Source organism: Petaurus breviceps, unplaced genomic scaffold (assembly GCF_028583685.1).
Source record: "Petaurus breviceps papuanus isolate PSGF00001 unplaced genomic scaffold, PetGlider_PUasm1.0 129, whole genome shotgun sequence".
NCBI lineage: Eukaryota > Metazoa > Chordata > Mammalia > Diprotodontia > Petauridae > Petaurus > Petaurus breviceps.
The window spans coordinates 10024440-10046105 of record NW_027185665.1 but is presented as its reverse complement, the minus strand read 5'-3'; the positions used below and the strand labels follow the sequence as shown (position 1 = coordinate 10046105).

General features: G+C 40.1%; 1 protein-coding gene across 1 annotated transcript in view; it reads left to right on the top strand.

The window, feature by feature from the left end:
* LOC138173362 (ras-related protein Rab-27B) overlaps nt 1-21666 on the top strand; it is a 240163-nt gene that overhangs the window by 92925 nt on the left and 125572 nt on the right. The window contains exon 3 of the mRNA XM_069103401.1: nt 2135-2229. Coding sequence (XP_068959502.1) covers nt 2225-2229 — 5 coding nt within the window. The 5' untranslated portion in view covers nt 2135-2224. The remainder of the gene's footprint in view (nt 1-2134; nt 2230-21666) is intronic.

The window sequence follows — 21666 nt, the reverse complement described above, 5'->3', positions numbered from 1 at the left end:
TCACCTCAAATCTGGACTACTGCAATAGCCTGCTGATGAATCTGCCTGACTCAAATCTTTCCCCAGTCTAGTCCATCTTCCATTTATTTGTCAAAGTGATCTTCCTAAAACACAGGTTTGATTATGTCACCTCCCCCCATTCACTCCCTCAAAGAATGCCAGCACCTTTCTATCATCTCCAGGATCAAATATCAAATCTTCCATTTGGTATTTTTTTTTCTTTTTTCTACTTTTGGAGGGGGAAGGCAGGGCAATTGGAGTTAAGTGAATTGCCCAAGGTCACATGGCTAGTTGTGTGTGTGTGTGTTAAGTGTCTGAGGCCGAATTTGAACTTAGGTCCTCCTGACTCCAGGGCTTGTGCTCTATTTACTGTACCACCTAGCCGCCCCTTCCACTTGGTTTTTAAAGCCCTTCTCGATCTGCTCCCTTCTTGCCTTTCTTCTTACACTTTACTTGTCTTCACATACTCTATGATCCATTGACATTGACCTCCTTGCTGTTCCTTTCTCAAACACTCCATCTCCAGCCTCCAAGCATTTTCACTGACTGGCCTCCATGCCTCTCCCTCCTCATCTTTGCCTCCTGGTTTCCATGGCTTCCTTCAAGTCCCAGCCAAAATCCTAACTTCTGCAAGAAGCCTTGGGATTCCCCTTACTGCTGGTGTCATCCCTCCATTGATTATCTCCATTGTACTCCCCGCCTCTCTCTCTATAAAATATACATATCTATCTCTCTATCTCTCTATCTATCTCTCTATCTATCTCTATCTATCTATCTATCTATCTATCTATCTATCATCTATCTATCTATCTATCTATCTATCTCTATCTATCTATCTGTCATCTATATGTCATCTGTTGCTGTCATTAGATTATGAGCTCCTTGAAAATAAGGAGTGGGTTTTTTTTTACCTTTGTTTTCTCATTTCTTAGCACATTACCTGGAACTTAGTAGGTGTTTAATAATAGTATTTAATAATAAATGCTTGTTGATTTAAAAAACTCTATGGTCCAACCAATCTGGCCTCTTGCTTCTTCTGACACAGATTATTCCACCTCCTACCTTGGTGTCTTTGCATAGGCTGCCCAGGGGTGGGGAACCTGCAACCTTGAGGCTACATGTAGTCTTCTAGGTCCTTGGGTGAGTCCTTTTGACTGAGTCCAAGTTTTACAGAACAAATCCTTTTATGAAGGGGATTTGTTCTGTGAAGTTTGGATTCAGTCAAAGGGCCATACCTGAGTACCAAGAGGGTCACATGTGGCTTCAAGGCTATAGGCTCCCCACACCTAGGCTATTCCCATCCTCTTACCCCACACCTGAGCCACATTCCCTCATCACCTCCATTTTTTAGAATCCCTACTTTCCTTCAAATCTCCACTCAAGTGCCACATCCTATTTATGGCCTTTCCCAATTCCCCTAAAATACCAGTGCCTCTTTACAAAATTACTTTGTCTTTACTTTGTAAATATTTTGTACATATGTACATGTCTTCCCTGGGACAACCTAAGCTCCTTGAGGGCAGGAACTGTTTCATTTCTTTCTTTGCCTCTTAAGTGTCTGGAACAAATAAGCACTTCATAATTTCTTATTGATTGATTGAATTCCATGCTTTTTTCCAGAATTTTTTTTTCTTAAAGTAAAGTTTCTTTCCTGTGTGGTTTGAATGGGATCCTGTGCCCAGAAAAATGCTCCAGGTCATTTCCAGAGCTACAAGTCTTTCCTTAGGTCAACAGTCATCCCCTCCATTAATCAGACAGTGATCAGACAACCCTTCCCAGAACCTAAGTTAGTGTCCATTTCAGTTCAGGAAATCTTTCAGCCTGGAAAAGATGGGACAAACATTAAGTCGTCGCTGGAGAGGCTCTGTATCTACCAAATGCTCATCGTTAGACCTTCGTTTTCACAGGCACTGTGGTGTGCAGAAGCAGATGGGCATCCAGGATGGTGCCAAGAGGAAGATTTTCCAACAGTTTTAGGAATGTTCATGGCATGTGTTCTTTGCAAAGACTCGGCAACAAAATCTGGTCATGTTAGCCTTAAGAGCTGTGTTTATTCCTTTTGGCTCATAGTTTCCTCTTGATTGTGCTGTGTTGTAAAGCTTCTTTTTTACTCATTTTTCCCTCTGCCATTTAGGCTTTTCATCTGTCATTCCAATTAGAGACCAAAGTGCAACAGAAGAGATGCATTTTCCAAAATAAGACAACCACGTTTCACAACCATGAAATGGGGTAAGTGCCTGGACACTCCTGAACGAAGCAGTTTAAATTCACTGAAATGGGAGGTAGGTTATGAGTTGTCCACCAGCACTGGCCAGTGACTGGATACCTGCATCTTCTCTTTATGTTTTCTAATGGCCAAATGGTGTTCACTTAAAGCCTTACTGTGTCAATTAGAGATTCAAACTCTGTGTCTGTTATTCCTGGGGGCCATCTCCATTGGTCCTGATCTCTATGGACCCAGACCGCTCTGGAGGAGAGTGAGGCTGGTGACTTTGTAGAGCCCTGCCTCACTTAAATCCAATTCAATTGCAAGTCATGGCATCTCCTTCCTGATGTCATGGTCCTCTTCGAGAATGAAGGACAAACAGCAACCACCACCTTTATTCTCAACAAACTGTAATCAAATGAGATCAAATTTGTAAAGCACTTAGTACAGTGTCCAGCTTAATAAACGATTATTCCCTCCTTCCCTGTGAGCCTTCCATGTTTAATATTCATTAACGATGAGGTACAACACTTCTCCTTGGGTTTTAACTCTCTTTTTATGAAGTCTGCCTAGACTAATGGATGCTTTTTATTTACTACATGCAACTTTCAGGCATTTCAATAGGTGTTCGTGTCCTGGGTAGTGACCTAACTTTTACTGATGAAAAAAAATTAAAGTATCATAGATTTTGAGCTGAACTGGACCTTAAATGTCCATGTTTTTCAGTTTACAGAGGAAGCTATGGAAGCCCAGAGAAAATTTTATATCCTAGGAACATAGATTTATAATTATAATGGACATTCAATCCCACCTCGTACAAATTCCTCACTTTACAGGTGAGGAAACTGAGGTTTGGAGAAGTTGTGACTTCCCCAAGGTCAAGTTAGTAAGTGGCAGAGTGATGATTCAAACCCAAGTCTTCTGACTCTAAGTCCGATGTTCTTTCCTTTGTGCTATGTGCCCTCTTTAAAAGGTTATTTATTATTTTGGCCTTTAGAAGAATACTAAGTACCCTGGGAATGGTGGGCCTGATGAACTGATGCATATACACCAAAATGATACTTCTGCTCCTTTCACATTTTTGTCGTTCAGTACTTTTTCAGTCATGTCTAACTCTCTGTGACCTTATTTGGGGTTTTCTTGGTAAAGATACTGAAGTATTTTGCAATTTCCTTCTCCTGCTTATTTTACAGATGAGGAAACTGAAGCAAAGTTAAATGACTTGCCCAGGGTCACACAGCTAGTACCTATATGAGGTCAGATTTGCACTCAGGAAGATGAGTCTTCCTGACTCCAGGCCTGGCTCTCTATCTACTACACCACCTGGCTGCCCCTCCTTTGCCACACGTCAAATCCAAACCACTATGCGTAAAAGAATGTACTTAATCCTCCATCTAGATAGATTGTAATGACCCATTGGAAGGAACAGTAACAGTCTCTTTATTCTGATTAATATAATTTGCAAGTTATGTGGGGTTCCCATCGCAGAAGCAAAGCACAAACTCCTCTGTTTTTTGTGTGTTGTTAGTTTGGGTGCCCACATCCTGTGCTTTGTATTGAGTCACAGTTCTTACAAAATGCTGGCTGTCCACGTAGATAAGCAAAGCGGTCAGCCACAGGTCAGGCACCGGAAACGCTGTATAGTTGGCATCTGACTCATTGGCTTTACAGGGAATTCATTACTGCTTGGGGAGTTGAAGGGTATTTGAAATGCTGGCAAATGCTTGTGGGTGGTACATGTGGCATTGACTAGAATAGCTACTGTTCGTGTGTCTCTATTTCTTTGTGCTTTGCGAGTCACTTTTACCTGAAATGCATATTAGTGAATTAGTGAGTTTGGCCAGGCCTTACCTAGGAAGGGAAAAGGTACAGCAGTTCTTGTCCCTCTTGAGCCCTATGGAGGGACTCATTGGAGGGAGTTCTTGTCCCTCTTTGAGCCCTACTCAAAATTATAATTAAGCAAATTGTCAGAGTGAAATCTTTCAAAATATTGCCACTTTAATTCAATCTCTTCCTCCTTCTTGTAAGGCCCAAATATCTGATGTCAAAATATAGGCCTCATTTCATCCAATTCAGTGGAATATTTCTAACCTACATGTGTGACCTTGGTGTACGTCTGGGAAAGATGATGAGAGATGATTCTTTGCCACAGCTAAGCAAGAGGCAGCATGCATGGGACATCTGCTCCCAATGCTGCTAAACCGAAGGAACTCAGGTACAGTAGGCAGACACAGCTACTGGCAGGACCCACCAAATATGGCATTGGTGGTGAATTCAACCTTTTTCATTTTTAATACTAATAATTTTATTTTTTTCTTCATTTCTTTTTAAAAATCAGTTCACTCAATGATTTATCTATTTTATTGTTTTTTTAAAATAAAACCAATTACTAGTTTTATTTGTTAGGTCAATTAGTTTTTTTGTTTTTTGTTTTTACTTTTGGTTTAATTAATTTCTCCTTTGATTTTTTTTTGTGTTTGAGGATTTTGGATTTGTGCTTTTTCTAGTTTTGTTTTAGTTGCATGCCCAATTCATTGACCTGTTCTTTCTCTCTTTTGTTGATGTACATGTTGTAGCAGCAAGCACCCCAGCATCAGCAGGGTGGCTGCTCACACAGGTTCTTGGATCTGCTTTGATAAAGGAAAGCAAAGCAAAAGGGGTTAACAAGCTTACTTTAATCAGTCAGACATATATCGTTTACCTTGGTCAGGGGTAAAAGGTCAGCACCCCGAACTTCAAAGTATACAGGCAGAATTATCAAGACATTAACAGATCAAGTAGACAGCTTTCCAAACTGTCCAACCATTACATCCATACCCAGTCAACATCTGGGTTTCCACATCTGGGTTTTTCAAAGCCAGGGGGGCCCTGGACAACGGCTTCCCAGAATACAGATCAAATCACAGAACACTTCTCAAAGTGAGCCCCCAAAACAAAGCCTCACATCAGGGCTTTATATAGCCTTCTCCTGGCTCAGAGAATGTAACAACCTTTTGGACCCACTGGCCAATCAAAAAGTATCTACTGAAAAACAAGCCTCCCACCCCAGGCTCCAGGTGTACCTCAGCCTAGGGGCAGGGAAGATCTTCCAAATTTGCATTCCCATTACACATGTTTAGAAATATAAAATTTCCCCTAAATATTGCTATGACTGCATCCCACAAGTTTGGGAATTCTTTTTAATGAAATTATTGGTAATTTCTATGATTTGTTCTTTGACCCACTCTTTAAGATTAGATTATTTCATTTCCACTTAACTTTTAATCTATATTTCCACAGTTCTTTATTAAATGTAATTTTTATTTCATTATGATTTAATTGCCAAGCTGGTAATTGTCTTTTGATAATTTTCTTCCTTTTCACTCAATTCTTTGCCTAAGTTTTCCTCTACCACTCTTATTTTACTTTGAAAATAATTTTTTTTAACTCTTCGAGGAATTCTTGTTGGACTGGTGTCTGGTTTGCATTTTTTTTTGAGGCTTTGCTTTGCAGTGATTTTGGCTTCATTGTCTTCTTTTGAGTTTGTGTATTGATCTTCCCTGCCACCATAGTAACTTTTTATGGTAAAGTTCTATTTTTTTTTTTTTTTTTGCTTTTTGTTCATTTTTTCCACCCTATTTCTTGATTTGGAATTTTATGTTAATGTTGGACTCTGTTCCTGGCATGGGATGTAGTGGGGGTACTGTCTCAAGCTTCAGGCTTTTTCACACTGCTGTTTTTGGAGTTTGTTCTGGGGTTTTGGAAGTTTTAGGTGTTTCCAAGGTGGTGTGATATTGGGAGAGGTGTGGCCACTGATCTTTTGATCTGCATTCTGGTCCTTCCCTAGGAAGAGTCCCTGATCCTTTCAGATTTCAATAGATATTGTTCTCCAGGGTTGCTCCCCCTTTGGACTGGAAGCAATACTGCCCCTCAGGGCTTCCATTCCCTCTACAATAAAAATGTTCCTCCCTGCCCCAGAACTATGATCCAGAAATAGGTTTAGACAATGTAGTTTCCAAACAGTGGTTCCTCAGGGTTTCTATTCCCTCTAGACTGAAAGTGTTCCTCTCTGCCCTTAAGCTATGACTCAGAAGTGGATATAGACACTGGAGTTACCAAATAGCATCTGGGGTGCCCTGTAGTTTCCTTTTGATCAGTTGCCAGGTCCCTTTACTGTCTCTGATTTAGGAGCTCCCAAACCTGATGCAGCTTCTGTCACCACCACCTGGTGTCATCAATGGCATTTCATCCATGTAGGCTCTGTTTTCTTGTATTACAAATGTCTCTTTCTGGCATCCTAAATTGTGTTAGGCTGGAAGAGTGTCTCACTCTGACCTTTTATTGGCTCTGCCACCCCAAATTCCATTTGAGGGGTTATTTTTAAATTGTTTGGAGGCAAATGTGGAGAAGGCTCAGTTGAGTGCTTTTTCTACTCTGCTGTCTTGTCTCTGCCCCCAGGGTTTCTATTCTTTGACATATTTAGGCATGAGTATGAGTTTTATGAAGTCATGCCAGTGAATTGAATTTTCATTGCTTTTACCATGAAGATATTGTGAAGCAAGCATAAACTTTCCCAGAAGTTTCTCAGAAGATTAAGGGAATAATTTTTAGATGCTACTAAACTCTGACTTTGCTTTGTCAGTTTTAGGCCATGCAGAGCAGTGAAAACTGATCAAGATCTCTGAGAGAAGTGAAATCTGCCATTTTCCACAAAATGCTCCAGGAGTGAGAAGACCAGGATTGGCTCTCTCATTCAAACACTTACTGGCTATGTAACCTCGAACACTGATATGTTGAGATGACTGATACTCTATAAATATGAATTGTTATTTCATCAAGTCAATCTTCACTAATCTCCTTCACACACAGGAAGGTGCTCAAGGATTGAGAACCTCCTGGTTTTTGCTATTTACAAAGCTTAGGCAGAAGAAGAAATAATCCAGGTATTATTCAATCAGACTAAATTAGTAAGTCTTTATTGACTACCTCCTGGATGCTCAGCCTTGTGGGAAAGGCTATGGGTGTGACAGGTGATTGTTTGTTATTTGTTCTTGAAGAGGACCATGACATCAGGAGCATGATGCCATGACTTGACAGTGAATTAGATTTAAGAGATTGGGAAGGCTGTTCAAAGTCACCAGCATCACTTTTTCTGGAGCCATCTGGATCCAGTGACAAGATATAGATTTAGGATGATTGGAGATGGCCACCATGGCTATGACACAACAGAGCACAAGGCATAGAATGGCTCCTGCTCTCAAAACTTTATCATTTATTTTATTTTATTTGCTTTTTGGAGGGCAATTGGGGTTAAGTGACTTGCCCAAGGTCACACAGCTAGTTTTTTGTGTTAAGTGTCTGAGGACGGATTTGAACTCAGGTCCTCCTGACTCCAGGGCCAGTGCTCTATTTACTGCATCACCTAGCCGCCCCAAAACTTTATCATTTAGTTGGACAGACAAGGTCACACAAAAACCAATGTGTGACTCCTCATGTGTAAGTGCTAAATTCTGTGGTATTCATTTTGTTTATGACAAACTGTGAGAAGAGAAGAATTACTGTGGGCCAGAGTATTCTGGAAAGTATTCTCAGAGAAAATGATACAGTATTTGAGATGGGGCTAAAAGGATGCATACCAGGATTTAGACAGGTAGAGTGGGGAATGGAAATGAGGGAAGGAATAATCTGAGTAAAAGTATAAAGGCGATAATTATTCTGTCTTAAGAAGACAGGGAATAAATAGCTTATTCTGATCTTAACAGAGGTTTTCTGTTAGGGAATGAGTAGTGTGGAATAATGTTAGATAAGTAGGGCCAGGTCAGCCTAGGAAAATCAGGCAGAGAAGTGATGCAGTACATGATAAGGTGACATCATAGATTTTTCAAGCAGATGGCTAACATGTTAAAATCATGGCTTAAGGATGGTCAGTCTGAGAACAGTTTCAAGATTGGATTGGTTAGGGGAGAGAATAGGATTAAACAAACCACCCAAGAGGGTTCTGGAGTAGTCCAGAATGAGCTGATGTGAGCTTGAAGTAAGGAGGTGCCAGTGCACCAAGGGGTGAATGTAATAGACATTTCAAGGAAGAACAGGTAAAGGAAGATGATTAATCAAAGGTGGATCTTAGCATTTCAAGATTTTTTGAGAAGAACGCATGCCTGGCCCAAGGAAGAAAAAGATTTGGATTAAATCCTATACTTGAACATCATCTAGCTAAAAAGAAACAGTTAAATTAGTTGGTGGGACATAAGTCAATGTCCAGCTACATTATCAACCTGAAATGAGTTGAGGGAATTAGGTAACATAATTCATTAAAATCACGCTTTATAAACAATAGTGACTAGCAAAATAAAGTGGATAAAAATTCAATGAAATTAGGGCTCTTTGTTTATACTGACTTATTAATAACATTTACTAGTAGCAAGTCAGAAAAAGTCCCTGTATGTCCATAAATGAATGACTTTGTCATCTTCTTAAAATTAAGAACATGGAATTGTTACAAGCATGCATCATTAACCAAGGAAGGATTGGTTTCATTGTGAACTTCTGAACTTGGATGGCCTCTGATTACTTTCAATAATAATTACCTGACTACTATATATCAGGCACTGTGCTAATCACTTTACAAATATTATCTCATTTCATCCTTACAGCAACCCTGGGAGGTAGGTACAATTATTATTCTGTTTTACAGTTGAGGAAACAGAGGCAAAGGGAAAGTGACTTGCCCAGGGTCACACAGCTAACAAGAGTCTGAGACTAGATATGAAGCCAGGGTTTCCTGACTCTAGGAACAACAGTCTATCTACTGTACCACCATTTGGGGTGGCGAGTCTATAAAGCTAACTTGTTGTTTTTCTGTACTTATTTTGTGGTACGCTTCTCTTTTCCCGGGTTTTCCTCCTCATGAACAATGTTGTTATTAATTGACTAAACTCCAAGTGTTTTCTCCAAGTACTGAGATCCAGTCTTCAATGTTGAAGTGACTCTATCTGGAGATGTGACATATGGCAGTAATGAGGGAAGAAACTGTAAATAGTTATATGATTGGTGGCCACCACCCTCATTATAAAAATGGCACAATTTCTTCCCTCAGGGAGTTTATATTCTCTCAGGTAGGGAAAGAGACATAATGTATAGAGACAAGTAAGATATAAGGATAATGATCAATGAGGGGGAGGTGACGCTCTCTAGAACATTAAGGAAGCAAAGAGCATATTCACCGTATGGTTCAGGGAAGGCCACAGAGGTGGCATCTCAGCAGAACCTTGAAGGAAAATAAGAATTCCACAAGGTAGAGATTAGGAGCAATTACCGGCATGTCATTACTTCCTAATTAGTTGGTTCTTTCCAAGTTAATTGCAGATATGGGGGCACCACATGCAAATGCATGGGAGGCACAAGGCTTGTTGAGTTTAGAGAGTGAGTTAAGTCAATAAGCATTTATTCAACACCTACCCTGGGCCAGGCACTGGGCTAAAAAATGGTGACATCAAAAAATCCAGTGGCATGAAAGGAAATAATTTGCAGGAAAGCTGGCAAGGTAGGTTGGAAACATTGAGAGGACCTTAGATGTTTGGTTAAGGAGCTTGCAATTTATGCTAGAGGTAGTAGGGAGCCCTGAAGGTTTTTGAGCATGAGAGTGATATGGTCAGATCTTTGCCTTAGAAAATCATCTTGATAAGTATTTAAAGAATAGCTTGGAGAGAACCAATTAATTAGTAGGTAATTACAGTAGCCCACATGAGAGACTGATGGGGTTGTAATTTAGAATCCTGGCTCATGAAAAGGTGAGCTTATTTTCTGGAGTCTTGCCCTCAGGGCTCACTTAGTACTTTGTTTTATATCTCTTACACATTGTTTTGATTGTCCATAAGTCTCTAATACCACTGCTATATTATAATCTCTACAGGGGAAGAGACCATGTTTTATTGAAAGTTTGTAGCTACCTAAGTGTAGACACTATGCTAAGTTAATAAATGTTTATTGTGGGGAAATAAAATATTCATTAGTTAATGTCATATAGAGAAATAACTAAATTTAACACTATTGGTTAGCTTTTAGCAACTAAAAATATTATTAGCTATGTGAATAATCTCCCAGCATCTCTTGTAATCAATGTTTTGATTGCATTGCTTTATTTATTTTTTTTTTGAAGTGAGAGTTGTAGAAATTTATTGTTGTTCTTCTATGAGAAGCGGGCAAGAGTCCTTTAGGGGACCTGCAAGTGAGAGGGGTACACGCTTTTACGTTTAAAGGGTAGGGCTGCCATTGTCAGGGCTGACCAGACAGGAGGGGCCTCAGTGGCTAGACAAAGGTCAGAGCTGACCAAGAGGAACATGTGAATAGAGAGTTTAGATAAGATTTGGGCCAGGTCGAAGGAGACAAAAGGCAAGGACAAAGGAGGGTGTGGGCCAGGCCCAGCAGAAATGAAGAGATTAAGTAAGAACAAAGGGGTCACGGGGTGTTGCCTAGGTGGAGTGTGAGATAGGGAGAAGGGGCAGAGCTCAAGGGTGGGAAAGGGCAAATTGCAGTTACAACTTTACAAAACAAAGTGCAGTTACAAAGTCACAGACTGGTTTTATAAGTTGGTTTCACAAATTGATCTAGACCCCAGGTACCCATCATTCCCCCCTTAAACAGATGGCACCCAAATTCGTTTGGGGCAGGGGCGATGGTATCATCTTGAACTGCTTCCAGCTGGGAAGGGGTGTAGAGCTGACCCTGCCTCTCAGGGTCCCATCATTCAAGGGGTGGGGTTGGTGGCCAATGTCCGGAATTTGGCCAACGCCAGATCCAAGAGGTGAGGGGTAGCGACTTCGAGTAATGGTTGATATCCAGCCTGAGAAATCAACTGCATATGGAAAGCACTGAGCCTAGAAGAGACAAACTTAGCAAGGAGGTTAAGCAGACAAAGACCAGGAAAGGGGCAAGTATAGGGAAAAGCCAGGACCACCATGAGGAAGAGGAGGAACCTGGTGCACTAAGGGCTTCATGAAGTTCTTCCATCCAATTGGCCTTTTCCAGTATATTTTTGGTGTGGAGTTCTACCTGTCGGGAATTATTGATATACACGCAGCAGGAGGTGTTAGCTAGGGCACAAACACCCCCACCTAGAGGCCAGCAGATAATCTAAGGCTATGATTGTAGAACATTGTCCAAAAAACCCCGTTTAACTCATTTTAAAGGAGAAGTACTGGGCTTAGTGATGTTATAAATAGTCAGAGGGGGTGCGAGAAAATCCCAGGGAGCACATACCTCGTCCCCAGAATTCACACCCTCTGGCCCACCCATCCCATAAAGAAAGGAAGATCCTTGGGGAACACAAATGGGGCCCGTTCGTTATAGGCCTTGAACATGGAGGCTCCGTGGGTCAGTTAGATTGCACGACAATGTTCCTGGCAGAAGAGTCACCTGCAAGTGAAGGGTGCTGAGCCTAAAATACACAAACCTAGCAAAAAGATTAAACAAACAAGGGCCAAAATGTAGTAAGGGAAAATTGACCAGAAGTGGGGTGAGTATGGGCTAGTATAACCCATTACTCAGACTATTTCACTATCCTTTACATTTTCCCATAGAGTAGATATAGTAGGCCTTTTAAAATCCCACTAGAGATTTAAATTTTTTTCTAAAAGTATTTTCCCTTCTTTTAAAACAGTTCAAGATTCATACAACTTTTAGAATGATCTTAAGCAGTTTGCATAACTTTCTGTACATGTTCTAATCCTAGATGAAAATATTAGATTTTCCAGTAAGCTAACACGAAAGAGCTCACATCTTTTACTGACTCCTTGCTCTGATCATAGAAACTTGCTATAGAAGGAAAAAAACAGGGACCTGTGACATTCCAAATATAACAGGACAAAACATCCTTGATTCTGTTTAAATTCAGGTTAGTTACAGATATCCAACCATGTAGTATCCATTCCACCTCAATGCTAGACTCAGGAATAGGTGGGGAACATTGCTTTTCAAAGGAACCCCATAGGTAAACTGAGCCAGGAGGGATCCCATCCCAGACGGAGGCTAAGATTGTCCCTCCAGCCTTTACCAAATGCAGGCTTCCACCTGTCCACAGTACAGGCTCTGAGTAGCTTGTGGCATTTTCTCAGATACTGATTTAATGCAGATATCTATACCCAAATTCAAACTCAAAATAAAATTTAGTTATGGTCCCAAATGCCTTTTACCTGAAACAACAAGCCTCAACAATTACAGCTTAGAGCCAGTTATAATTATTTCTATTCTCTTGCAGCTGCAATAAGCAATAAAGATTTATCAGGTCCCACAACTGTAAGGAATTCCATTTACCATCTTTCCCTCTGAAATCTAGAAGCCAATTGATAAAAATCCTTTTTAATCCTTGCAACTTTTTAGCAAGTTAGGTTCATTTAAAAACTACATGACTAAAACTGTTCCTTTCCCAATGACCTTGCTTAATTAACAGACAGTTTCCAGGGGATTTGGCAGTTTTATGCCCCTGTTTAGCCAATTCTCATATAAGCAGGAGGACTGTTCTGAATGGGCAGAACTAGTCAGAATAGTTGTCACAGTTTTAGGTTTTAGCATTAAAACAGTAGCCCGATAACTGAGTTAACAGTCTTACAATTTTAAACAATCTTGACTGAAACTTCCTTTTAAACAAAGACAGACTTGGAAGTTTAAGATTTTCCCAAATTACAATACTCCAAAACTTTAAGAGAAACTGCTTCTCATACAGCATAGATAGTACAGATGTTTACTAGTAATGATATCATCTTAAATTTGAACTTTGAAATAAAAACAAATGAATTACCAATCTGATGACCTTAAAACTCCACATGAAGTTATACTGAACTAATATCTTTTTTTTGATGCCATACAACCAATCAACTTATAATCACTGCATATTTCCAGAATAGCCAAAAAGTTAAATGGACAATCAGTTATCACAGTAAATATCGGCAATATTATTACCACTTGTTTGTATCCCAAATATAAAAGCTTTAAACCATCAGATATTATAGCATAAAAAATCCAATTCACATGAAATAAACATTATAACATAGGGTTAGCAGAACTGATAAAGTAACATAGCTAGTTTTACACAACTTTTTCTCCATCTTTTAGTTTCAACAAAATTCAGATGGAAAACTGCTTTTTGTCACTCAATTTTTACAGTATAAGAGGATTTTACATTTAGATTTTACAATTTAGAGATACCATAATAGAACAATTACATTATGACATTAATTGCATTTCTGATTCATCATATACCAAAATTATTGATAGAAAATTAGGCTTACCAAGTGCAGAGGCTTTTCTCCTCTCCCCACAGTCGCAGAGCTTGGTTGTGGACCCCGGGGTTTCGATATAGCTGCTATGCCTCCCCCCAATATGTTTTTAGCTGTTCCAACTTTTACTCCAATAAATTTTATGTGTCCACTCCTTAGAGACTTCTTTGAAAGTGATAGCTTTGACTTCCCTAGCAAGGGGAAAGGGAGTGGTGCCTATTCCTTTATCCCAGTTCTAGAGAACCCCAAAACCTCACCTTATGTATCAAATTTTAGAAAATATTCCAATTTGCCTAAATGCCAAATAGTAAAATGAATTCCGACTTTTCTTTAGCATCAAATTAGGAGTGACACTTTTCAAAAATGACCAGAATGCATTCAGTTGCCTTTTAGTTGCATTCTGTTACACAAAACTTTCCTCTTTTAGGTGAGGCAGGAAATAGTTAAATGTTAGTCTACCTGCCTCTTTGTTCTGAGGGAGAAGATTCCCTCCCTTTCTTATCTTTCTCCTCACTCCACTTGGCCAGAGTGGAATGAAGAGGAGATTTTCAAACTTTTAAAGATCTTAAAATTTCTGTTTACAAACAAGACAATATTTTGCTCTCTTTCTCTCCCTCTCCAGCCTGCATTTAGCAGCAGGGGAAAGAAGGGGGGAAAGAGATACATCATTTCAAAGGAATGTCCTGCAGTTGCAGTTTAAAGCTTTGAAGATGTCAGACCACTCACACACACTCATTCACAGAGAGAGAGAGAAGCTGACAGGAAGGTTCAAAAACTCACAGAGGATTTCTGGAACCCTCGGCACAAATCACATTTTCTTGGCCCTCAGATAGATGCCAATTGGGGCCAGGTAAGATTACTTTGAGATAGCCTAGGCACAGACCCCCAAGTGTAGGGGGAAACCAGCCCATCCTTTCTACTTGAGGTCTTGAAGACCGAGTGTTTTTCAGTTGTGCAAAAGATGTCCTAGGGGTGAGTCTCTCGGGGTACAGAGGGAGACTGACCCATCCTTTCCCGACTCCCCAGTCAGAATCACTTGTAGTCGTCTGCTTTTCTGTGACATCTCACGTGAAAAGCCTTGCCTAAAAAAATATATATACGTGTATATTTTTTTAGACGTGGAGACACTTGTCCCTAGACAGGGCGTCCCCCATCCATGCGGGATGTGTCCCGGGTCTGTTAAAAAATAGACCAGATTCCGGTCCCAGACCAGAATTGTCCAATCATGCCTTCCTAGGTGCTTGAATGAACCCGACTACAGGACGAGAGGGAGGAGGTAAAGGAGCTTACCGGAACTCCAAGAAAGCTTGAGACCACAGACTCTCCAAACTGGCTCACCTAAAAGGTCCTCCTGACTCCATGGCTGGTGGTCTATTCACTGCACAGAAGCTAACCTTTTAATGGAGGAAACAATAAGCAAAAAATTGTACATAAATGATAAATACAGTGTAAATGGAAAATAATCTCAGAGAGAAGGCACTATCAGTGGAAGAGACCAGGAAAGGCCTTCTGAAGAAGATGAGGTGTGAGCTGAAACTAGAAGGGAGCCAGGGAAGCCAGGAGGTGGAGGTAAAGAGAAATAGAGAATGTTCTATTGGCCTAGTTGTGAATATCATGTAGACAGAAAATCTCCACCATGAGCGCACTGCTGAGACCCAGAGGACTTTCTGTCCTAGAAGAAGTACAGCCTAGACCAAGAATAACAAGCAAGAATAATAAAAGTTGAACTTTTATTTACTATAAATATTAATTGACTCTGCATTCACTGTTTGTTATTTAATTGTCCATGTGTTCTCTATGCATTAATACGTACAAGTGCAGGATGTTTTGAGTAGTTTGTACAAAGCCAAATGAACACTTGGAATTTTTTTAAGCTGATGTATTTGATTATTTGTGGAGCTTTTCACAAACCAAATTAAACTCACCATTTCATTTCAACTTCTAGTTAGCTGAAGTGAATGCGTGTTACTTCTGAGGTGAATTTTCCAGACAAAAACCTCCATATTGGCTGTCATAGTAAAATTCACATTCTACTTTAACTTTAGTATCATCTTCTGTTCTTAATGGAAATACAAGAAAGAAAAGGGAAATACACATACATATATACATACATATATGTATATACATACTGTATATATACACACATATACATATGTGTGTATGTACACACACATACACACTGAGACAGCAAGTTTGCTTGCTTGCTGGTGATCTCTTTTCCTATCACTTTTGAATTCTTGGCTGATTTTTTGTACAATTATGGTATAGAAGAAGTCACTTGCTATATTTTTTCAATAAATTTCTTGATTATTATTCAGTCTGGTGAAAATTTCAGCTTTTTTTCTAGACCAGGTATGCAGAAGTTGGCAGTCTGTCTTCTCACCTAGATATGTCCACAACAGCATTTCATCAGGATTCATATTTTTTATATGTAGATATATTCACCTTACATAACATAAAAACAAGCAAAACTTAATTGTCTTTGATTCCAATCCAGCAGAATATTTTCAGTATAAATCCCTTCTTTATTTACTTGATTCTTCTTAACAGATGGCATTTGTGTCTTAATTTACTATTCATGGTTGAATATTTTAGTTGTGTTTTTGTGTGAATGTGAAGAACATCAAGAGCACCAGTCCATCTGCAATATAGGATGTAGGAAGGGGAATAATTTAGGACAAATCAAAAGGGTAAATGGGATTGAGGTTTTGAAATGCTTTCTGTGCCAGAGGAGTTTATATTTGAACATAGGGGTATTTAAGGAGCTACTGAAATTTATTGAATGAAAGGTGACGTGGTCAGACCTGTGCTTTAGGAAAATCAGTTTACCAACTGAGTGGATGGTGATGAATTGTTGAAACAAGAGATATGAGGCAAGGCAACAAGTTGGGAAGCTAATGCAATAGCATAGGCAGCAGATGATGAAGGACAGAACAAAGGGACTGGGGGTAGAGAGAAAACAATGGGTGAGAGAGATGTTGTGGCTATAGGAAGGAGAAGATCTAGCAATTACTTTTATATATGCTATGAGTTAAATAAGGAGCTGAGGATAACACATATTTCAATCTGAATGACTGTGAGGATGGTGATTCCCTCAGTAGAAATAGTGAAATTTGGGACAGCTAGGTGGCGCAGTGAATAGGGAGCACTGGCCCTGGAATCAGGAGGACCTGAGTTCAAATCCAGCATCAGACACTTAACACACACACACACACACACACACACACTAGCTGTGTGACCTTGGACAAGTCACTTAACCCAAATTGCCCTCAGGGGGAAAAAAAGAAAGAAAGAAATAGGGAAATTTGGAGGATGGGTGGGCTGGGGGGGGGTGCGGAATGGGGAAGGTCATAGGTAATGGGGCAGAGAATGTAATGAGATACACAATACAGATTGTAAACCATCTGTGCCTTGTTCATCCTGTGCAACTCACTCTAATGCAATGGAAAAAAAGGGGTTGGCACTCTTACTCACTGCTATGCCTAGTTTAGGCATGCTTAGCCTTCCTTCCAAGGGGTGCCTATTGAAACTTCCAGGTGATCTGGGGACAAGAGGTAGATGCGGGTCATGGTGGCATACATACAGATTTTCCCAGTGACACTTATGAAGCTACTGATGTGGATATCCAGAGAGGGGTTAGGTTAGCACAGCCCTGCGGAGCTAATGCTTAGCATAGGAGGAGGAAAGTTGAGGAACCACTGAGTATTGGGAGGGAGGTATAATTGTATTGAAGACCAGCCCTACGACTGGGCATTATGGAGAGGGTGAAATGTATCAAGGGTGTGCTAGAACCAGTTCTAACTAGCTTACAAGAGTTCATTGTTAAATTTCTTGGTTAAATTTTATAGCTCAGAAATTAATAATTGTTACAAACTCAAGCTTAATTTGTTCTATGGATTGTGTATACTTAACAAAACTTAAAAGTGCATTGCACAGTACCCTCTCCCCCCTACACATATACATATCATATTTATTAATAATTGATCAGCATACACCTGAATGTGACCCATCTTCCCGTACTCGGTTGAATCACACACCATTTGATATCATGCCATGGCTGTCCCCACTTTGGCGACCACTGAATCTAGAGGAAGGCTGCTCCCCACACATGGTCCTTGGCTCCTATAATATGGAACTCTCATGGGCATTCTTGGCCCTTGCTTCAGGGCAGCTCTGGGGAGCTTGGGAATCAGAGCCGTTTGTATTTCTCTCTTAGGAAAGGATGGGTATTTTGATTGGTTTCCCGCCTCCCTGCATCATTGGTTGTTGTTCAGTCACGCTCTATTCTTCGTGACCCCATTTGGGGTTTTCTTAACAAAGACACTGGAGTGGTTTGCTATTTTTTTCTCCAGTTTATTTTACAGATAAGGAAACTGAGGCAAGCAGGGTTAAGTAACTTGGCCAGAGTCACACAGCTAGTAAGTGTCTGAGGCTCCATTTGAACTCAGGAAGATGACTCTTTCTGACTCCAGATCCGGCACTTTTTCTGTTGTTCCACCTAGCTGCCACTTGGAGGTCAGTGGCAGGAATATACAAATCAGCTTGGAAATTAGAAGTTTCAAAGCTAGAACAGAAGATCCCATATACAGCATATTCCAGAGAAGAGAGGTAGATCAGAAAGGAAGAGGTACCAAGAAGCAAAGTAATAAATACCCTGTAGGATACCAAGATGCTAAGCCAGAATACGTCCAGACCTGTTTCAGTCAGGGGGAGAACCTTTGCCAAGGCAGAATGGCAATTTCTGTGTAACCTAAGGTCTTAGAAAGTTGCCTTAGGGTACTAAGAGGTTAAGTGACTCATCTAGGGTCACACAGTCTGTATGTGTCATAAGTAGGACTCTTGGATGTAGAGGCCAACTTTCTTTTCATCATGCCACACTGCTTCCTTCTCTTGGCAAGATTATAAGCATTAGTACATAGCTCTGCCACCCACAAAGTCACTGTTATGGTGGTGAATCCTTCCATTAAGGCTGCTTTTTCCCATTGTCACATAAGTGTTTTCTATGGGGGCCTCTGGCAGTGTTGAATACTTGTTCTCAAAGACAAATCTTCTCAGACAATGGAACATTTTTCTTTTTAGCACTGAGGAGATGATGTGATCTCTGCCCAACAGTCTATAAAAATAATCTTTCCTTTCCTTTCTGTTCCTTTCCTTAATAGTGATCTTACATGAAATATGCTACCAACAATGTTCTTGTTAAGTTATCTGCAGGAAGAAGGAACATTATAAAACTATATTTCCCAGCAATCAAAACCAAATTCAAAAGCACCTCATGAACAGACATTCAGATCTCCATTGTGAATTTCAAATAGGGTTATTCTTGCTCTGTGACATGCTCAGATCTTCACCTGTAAGATAAACTATTTTCTACTAATCAGTTTATATGAAAGGTTTAAAAATATTAACTCAGACTTCTTTTCAAATAAGAGAATTCAAGTCTCTGAGACGTGGCCTGAGAGCTATCCAAAGCACTTTTGAAAGCTACTCTCCAATCAAAATTTGTAGTATCTTCAATGTTGACTCATTTTATTGCGTAGATTCCCTTTCTGCAGTGTTTATTTTGCTAAAAGAAGAGGTCCTGAACAAAAGAAAAGGCAGAGAGCTCCAACATAAGCTTAGAATAAATATTTAATATTCTCTTTCACAATATTCTCTTATTCCCAGTATTTAATATTCTCTCCCCCCCCTTAAGTAAATTTACATTTTCATGACAATTGCTTGCTAGGCAAGCAGTTCAATTCGATTCAGCAAGTTAACATTGAATCCTTACTTCTAGCCCCATGATAGGGCTAAGGTGTGGGAGAGCCAAAAGATGACCCTGCTTACCAAGAGCTTCCAAAATGTAAAAGGACAATGTGTGGAAAGAATTTATATTTCCCACCGCCATCTCCTAATAATGGAAAGAGACGTTTCAGAATAGTCATACATAGAATCATAGGTTGGGAGCTGGAAGAAAGCTCAGAGGTCATCTAATCCCAGAGGACCCTGATTCTGTCTCCATGGTGTCAGGATAAATTAATGACACCCATGTAAATTAGATTTAGTGTTCCAATTCTGCATCATAATAGACTCCTCCTTGAGGATTTTAGTGAGAGAAGGACAGTCTGCTGGTATGCTTCTGATAGCTGTCTCCTGATCCTGAATTGTACCTTTCCCCATTCAGGATAATCAATAGAGAGTCAGGAGCAGCTCACCACCACCTGTGAGATTTCGGTCAAAATGAACACCACCTGGGAACTAAGACCTAGTCCAAAGAATGAGAGAATTAATTATTTAATAACTAAGGAGATTCACAAAGGTTCTATGGTTAAGCATTAGTAAAGATTTGAACAGCAACTTGTTAGGCAGAAAAAATAATAGCCTGAATTAAAAGGCAATTCACTAGCTGCGTAATAATAGACAGCTGGGTATCACGGTGGGTAGAACATTGTACTTGGAGCCAGGAAGACCTGAGTTCAAATATTGCCTCAGAAACTGTGTGACTCTGGGCAAGTTACTCAACCTCTGTCTGCCTCAGTTTCTCTATATGTAAAATGGGGATAATACCAGTACCTACCTTTCAGGGTTGTTGTGAGGAACAAATGAGTTAACATTTGTAAAGCACTTTGCAAACCTTAAAATGCTACAGAAATGCTAGTTGTTTATTCTTAGTCATTTTTATACAGAAACTCATTGAAATAAAACCCTTCCTGGGACTAGAGAGTTTTGCAGGATCAAAAGAGAATGGTTTGGCAGATAGAGGTGGAATGGTTTGCATTAGGAGGAAGCAGAATTATATGGACACAGACTGGAAAAAAAAAGAGAAAATACAGTCTGGTTGTCCGGAACTGAAGCAAGATGCCATCCGTTAGAGTGAGGCCAGATTTTTAAGTGATTGAAGTTCCTAGTCGAGAATGGAGTTAGCGCCATAAGAAACTGGGAAACAAAGCAGGACTGTGAAGCAAAATTGATTCAATCACATGTCTATTCTTTCACTGTGAACTGTAGGTGAGAATCTGCTAACTATGGGAATGCTGGTATGGGAGACACCATCCAAGACTTCATTCTTATAGGCAGGATACCAGAGTATTACACTTCCCAAATCCATCAATTAATCTTATTTTGTTTTTAAACCAGGCATTTCCTTTTCACCTTCTTTCCCCTAGAACCTTTCCTTGCATAGCCTTTATAGACTGTAAAGGTTTATATGCCAACGCCCACTTGTGTTGACATGAATTGTTTCCACAGAGGCAGCTGGCCACATCTCCCCTAGGGCAGTAGAGATATCCTTGGGAGATTATGGGGTTTTCTCTATTGGCCATTGTCTTAAACCCCTGTTCTGGTTCATTCTCCCTAATACCAATAGCCAATTACAGTTAGAATTTCCTCTTTATCCTTAATTGATTAAAACCCCAATATCATTTAACCAAATAATATCAATTAGCTTTCACAAAGGGATATTTATTAAAAACCTGTAATAAGACTTGAAGCACAGAATGTCTCCCCAAACTCAGGCATATTCTCCCTTATACTTTATACTCTCTTATGCATCGGTTCCTGGAGAGAGTGGGCTCAAATTTCAAGCAGTTGCTACAAGGTATTTGTCCTACCAAGTTGGCTTCTGAATGTGGCATAGACCATGTCTTTACTATGAGGCATAGTCTCTTAGGGGCTGATCAGATGGATCTAGCAAGTCATTTCTCGGGGCTGTGCCGATGCCTCACCAGACTTGGTTGGTATGTTAGCAAACTCTAATTTTATAGATGTGCTTCCTTTTTTCATAGCTCACCAGGTCATAGTTGTCTCCAATACACTTTTGCCTAAGAACAGTAAATAACAAATGAAATCAGAACCGAGCATGTAAGTGCCATGTGTTCACAGCTACATGTGGGTCCAGATGAGCAAACTCTGATGCTGATGTTACCTTTCTTCATACACAGAAACCTAAACAGTCCTTGCTTTAATGACTATCAGGAAAAAAAGGAGACTGATTTGACCAGTCATTGTTCTCTATTACGTACACTCACTTCAGGCTCAGCAGCCAACCAAAACATGAACTCTCTTCATGACACAGTAAGCAGACAGGAAATAGCCATAGAACACCTGCTTATGCTCTGAGTCAGGGAGCAGGGCCTTTCTATTATACATGCCTGGAAGTAGATGTCCCCAACCTCCGTGTGGAGGTTGCAGCAGGCAAAACACTGCTCATGCTCAAGGAATGGGACTCCC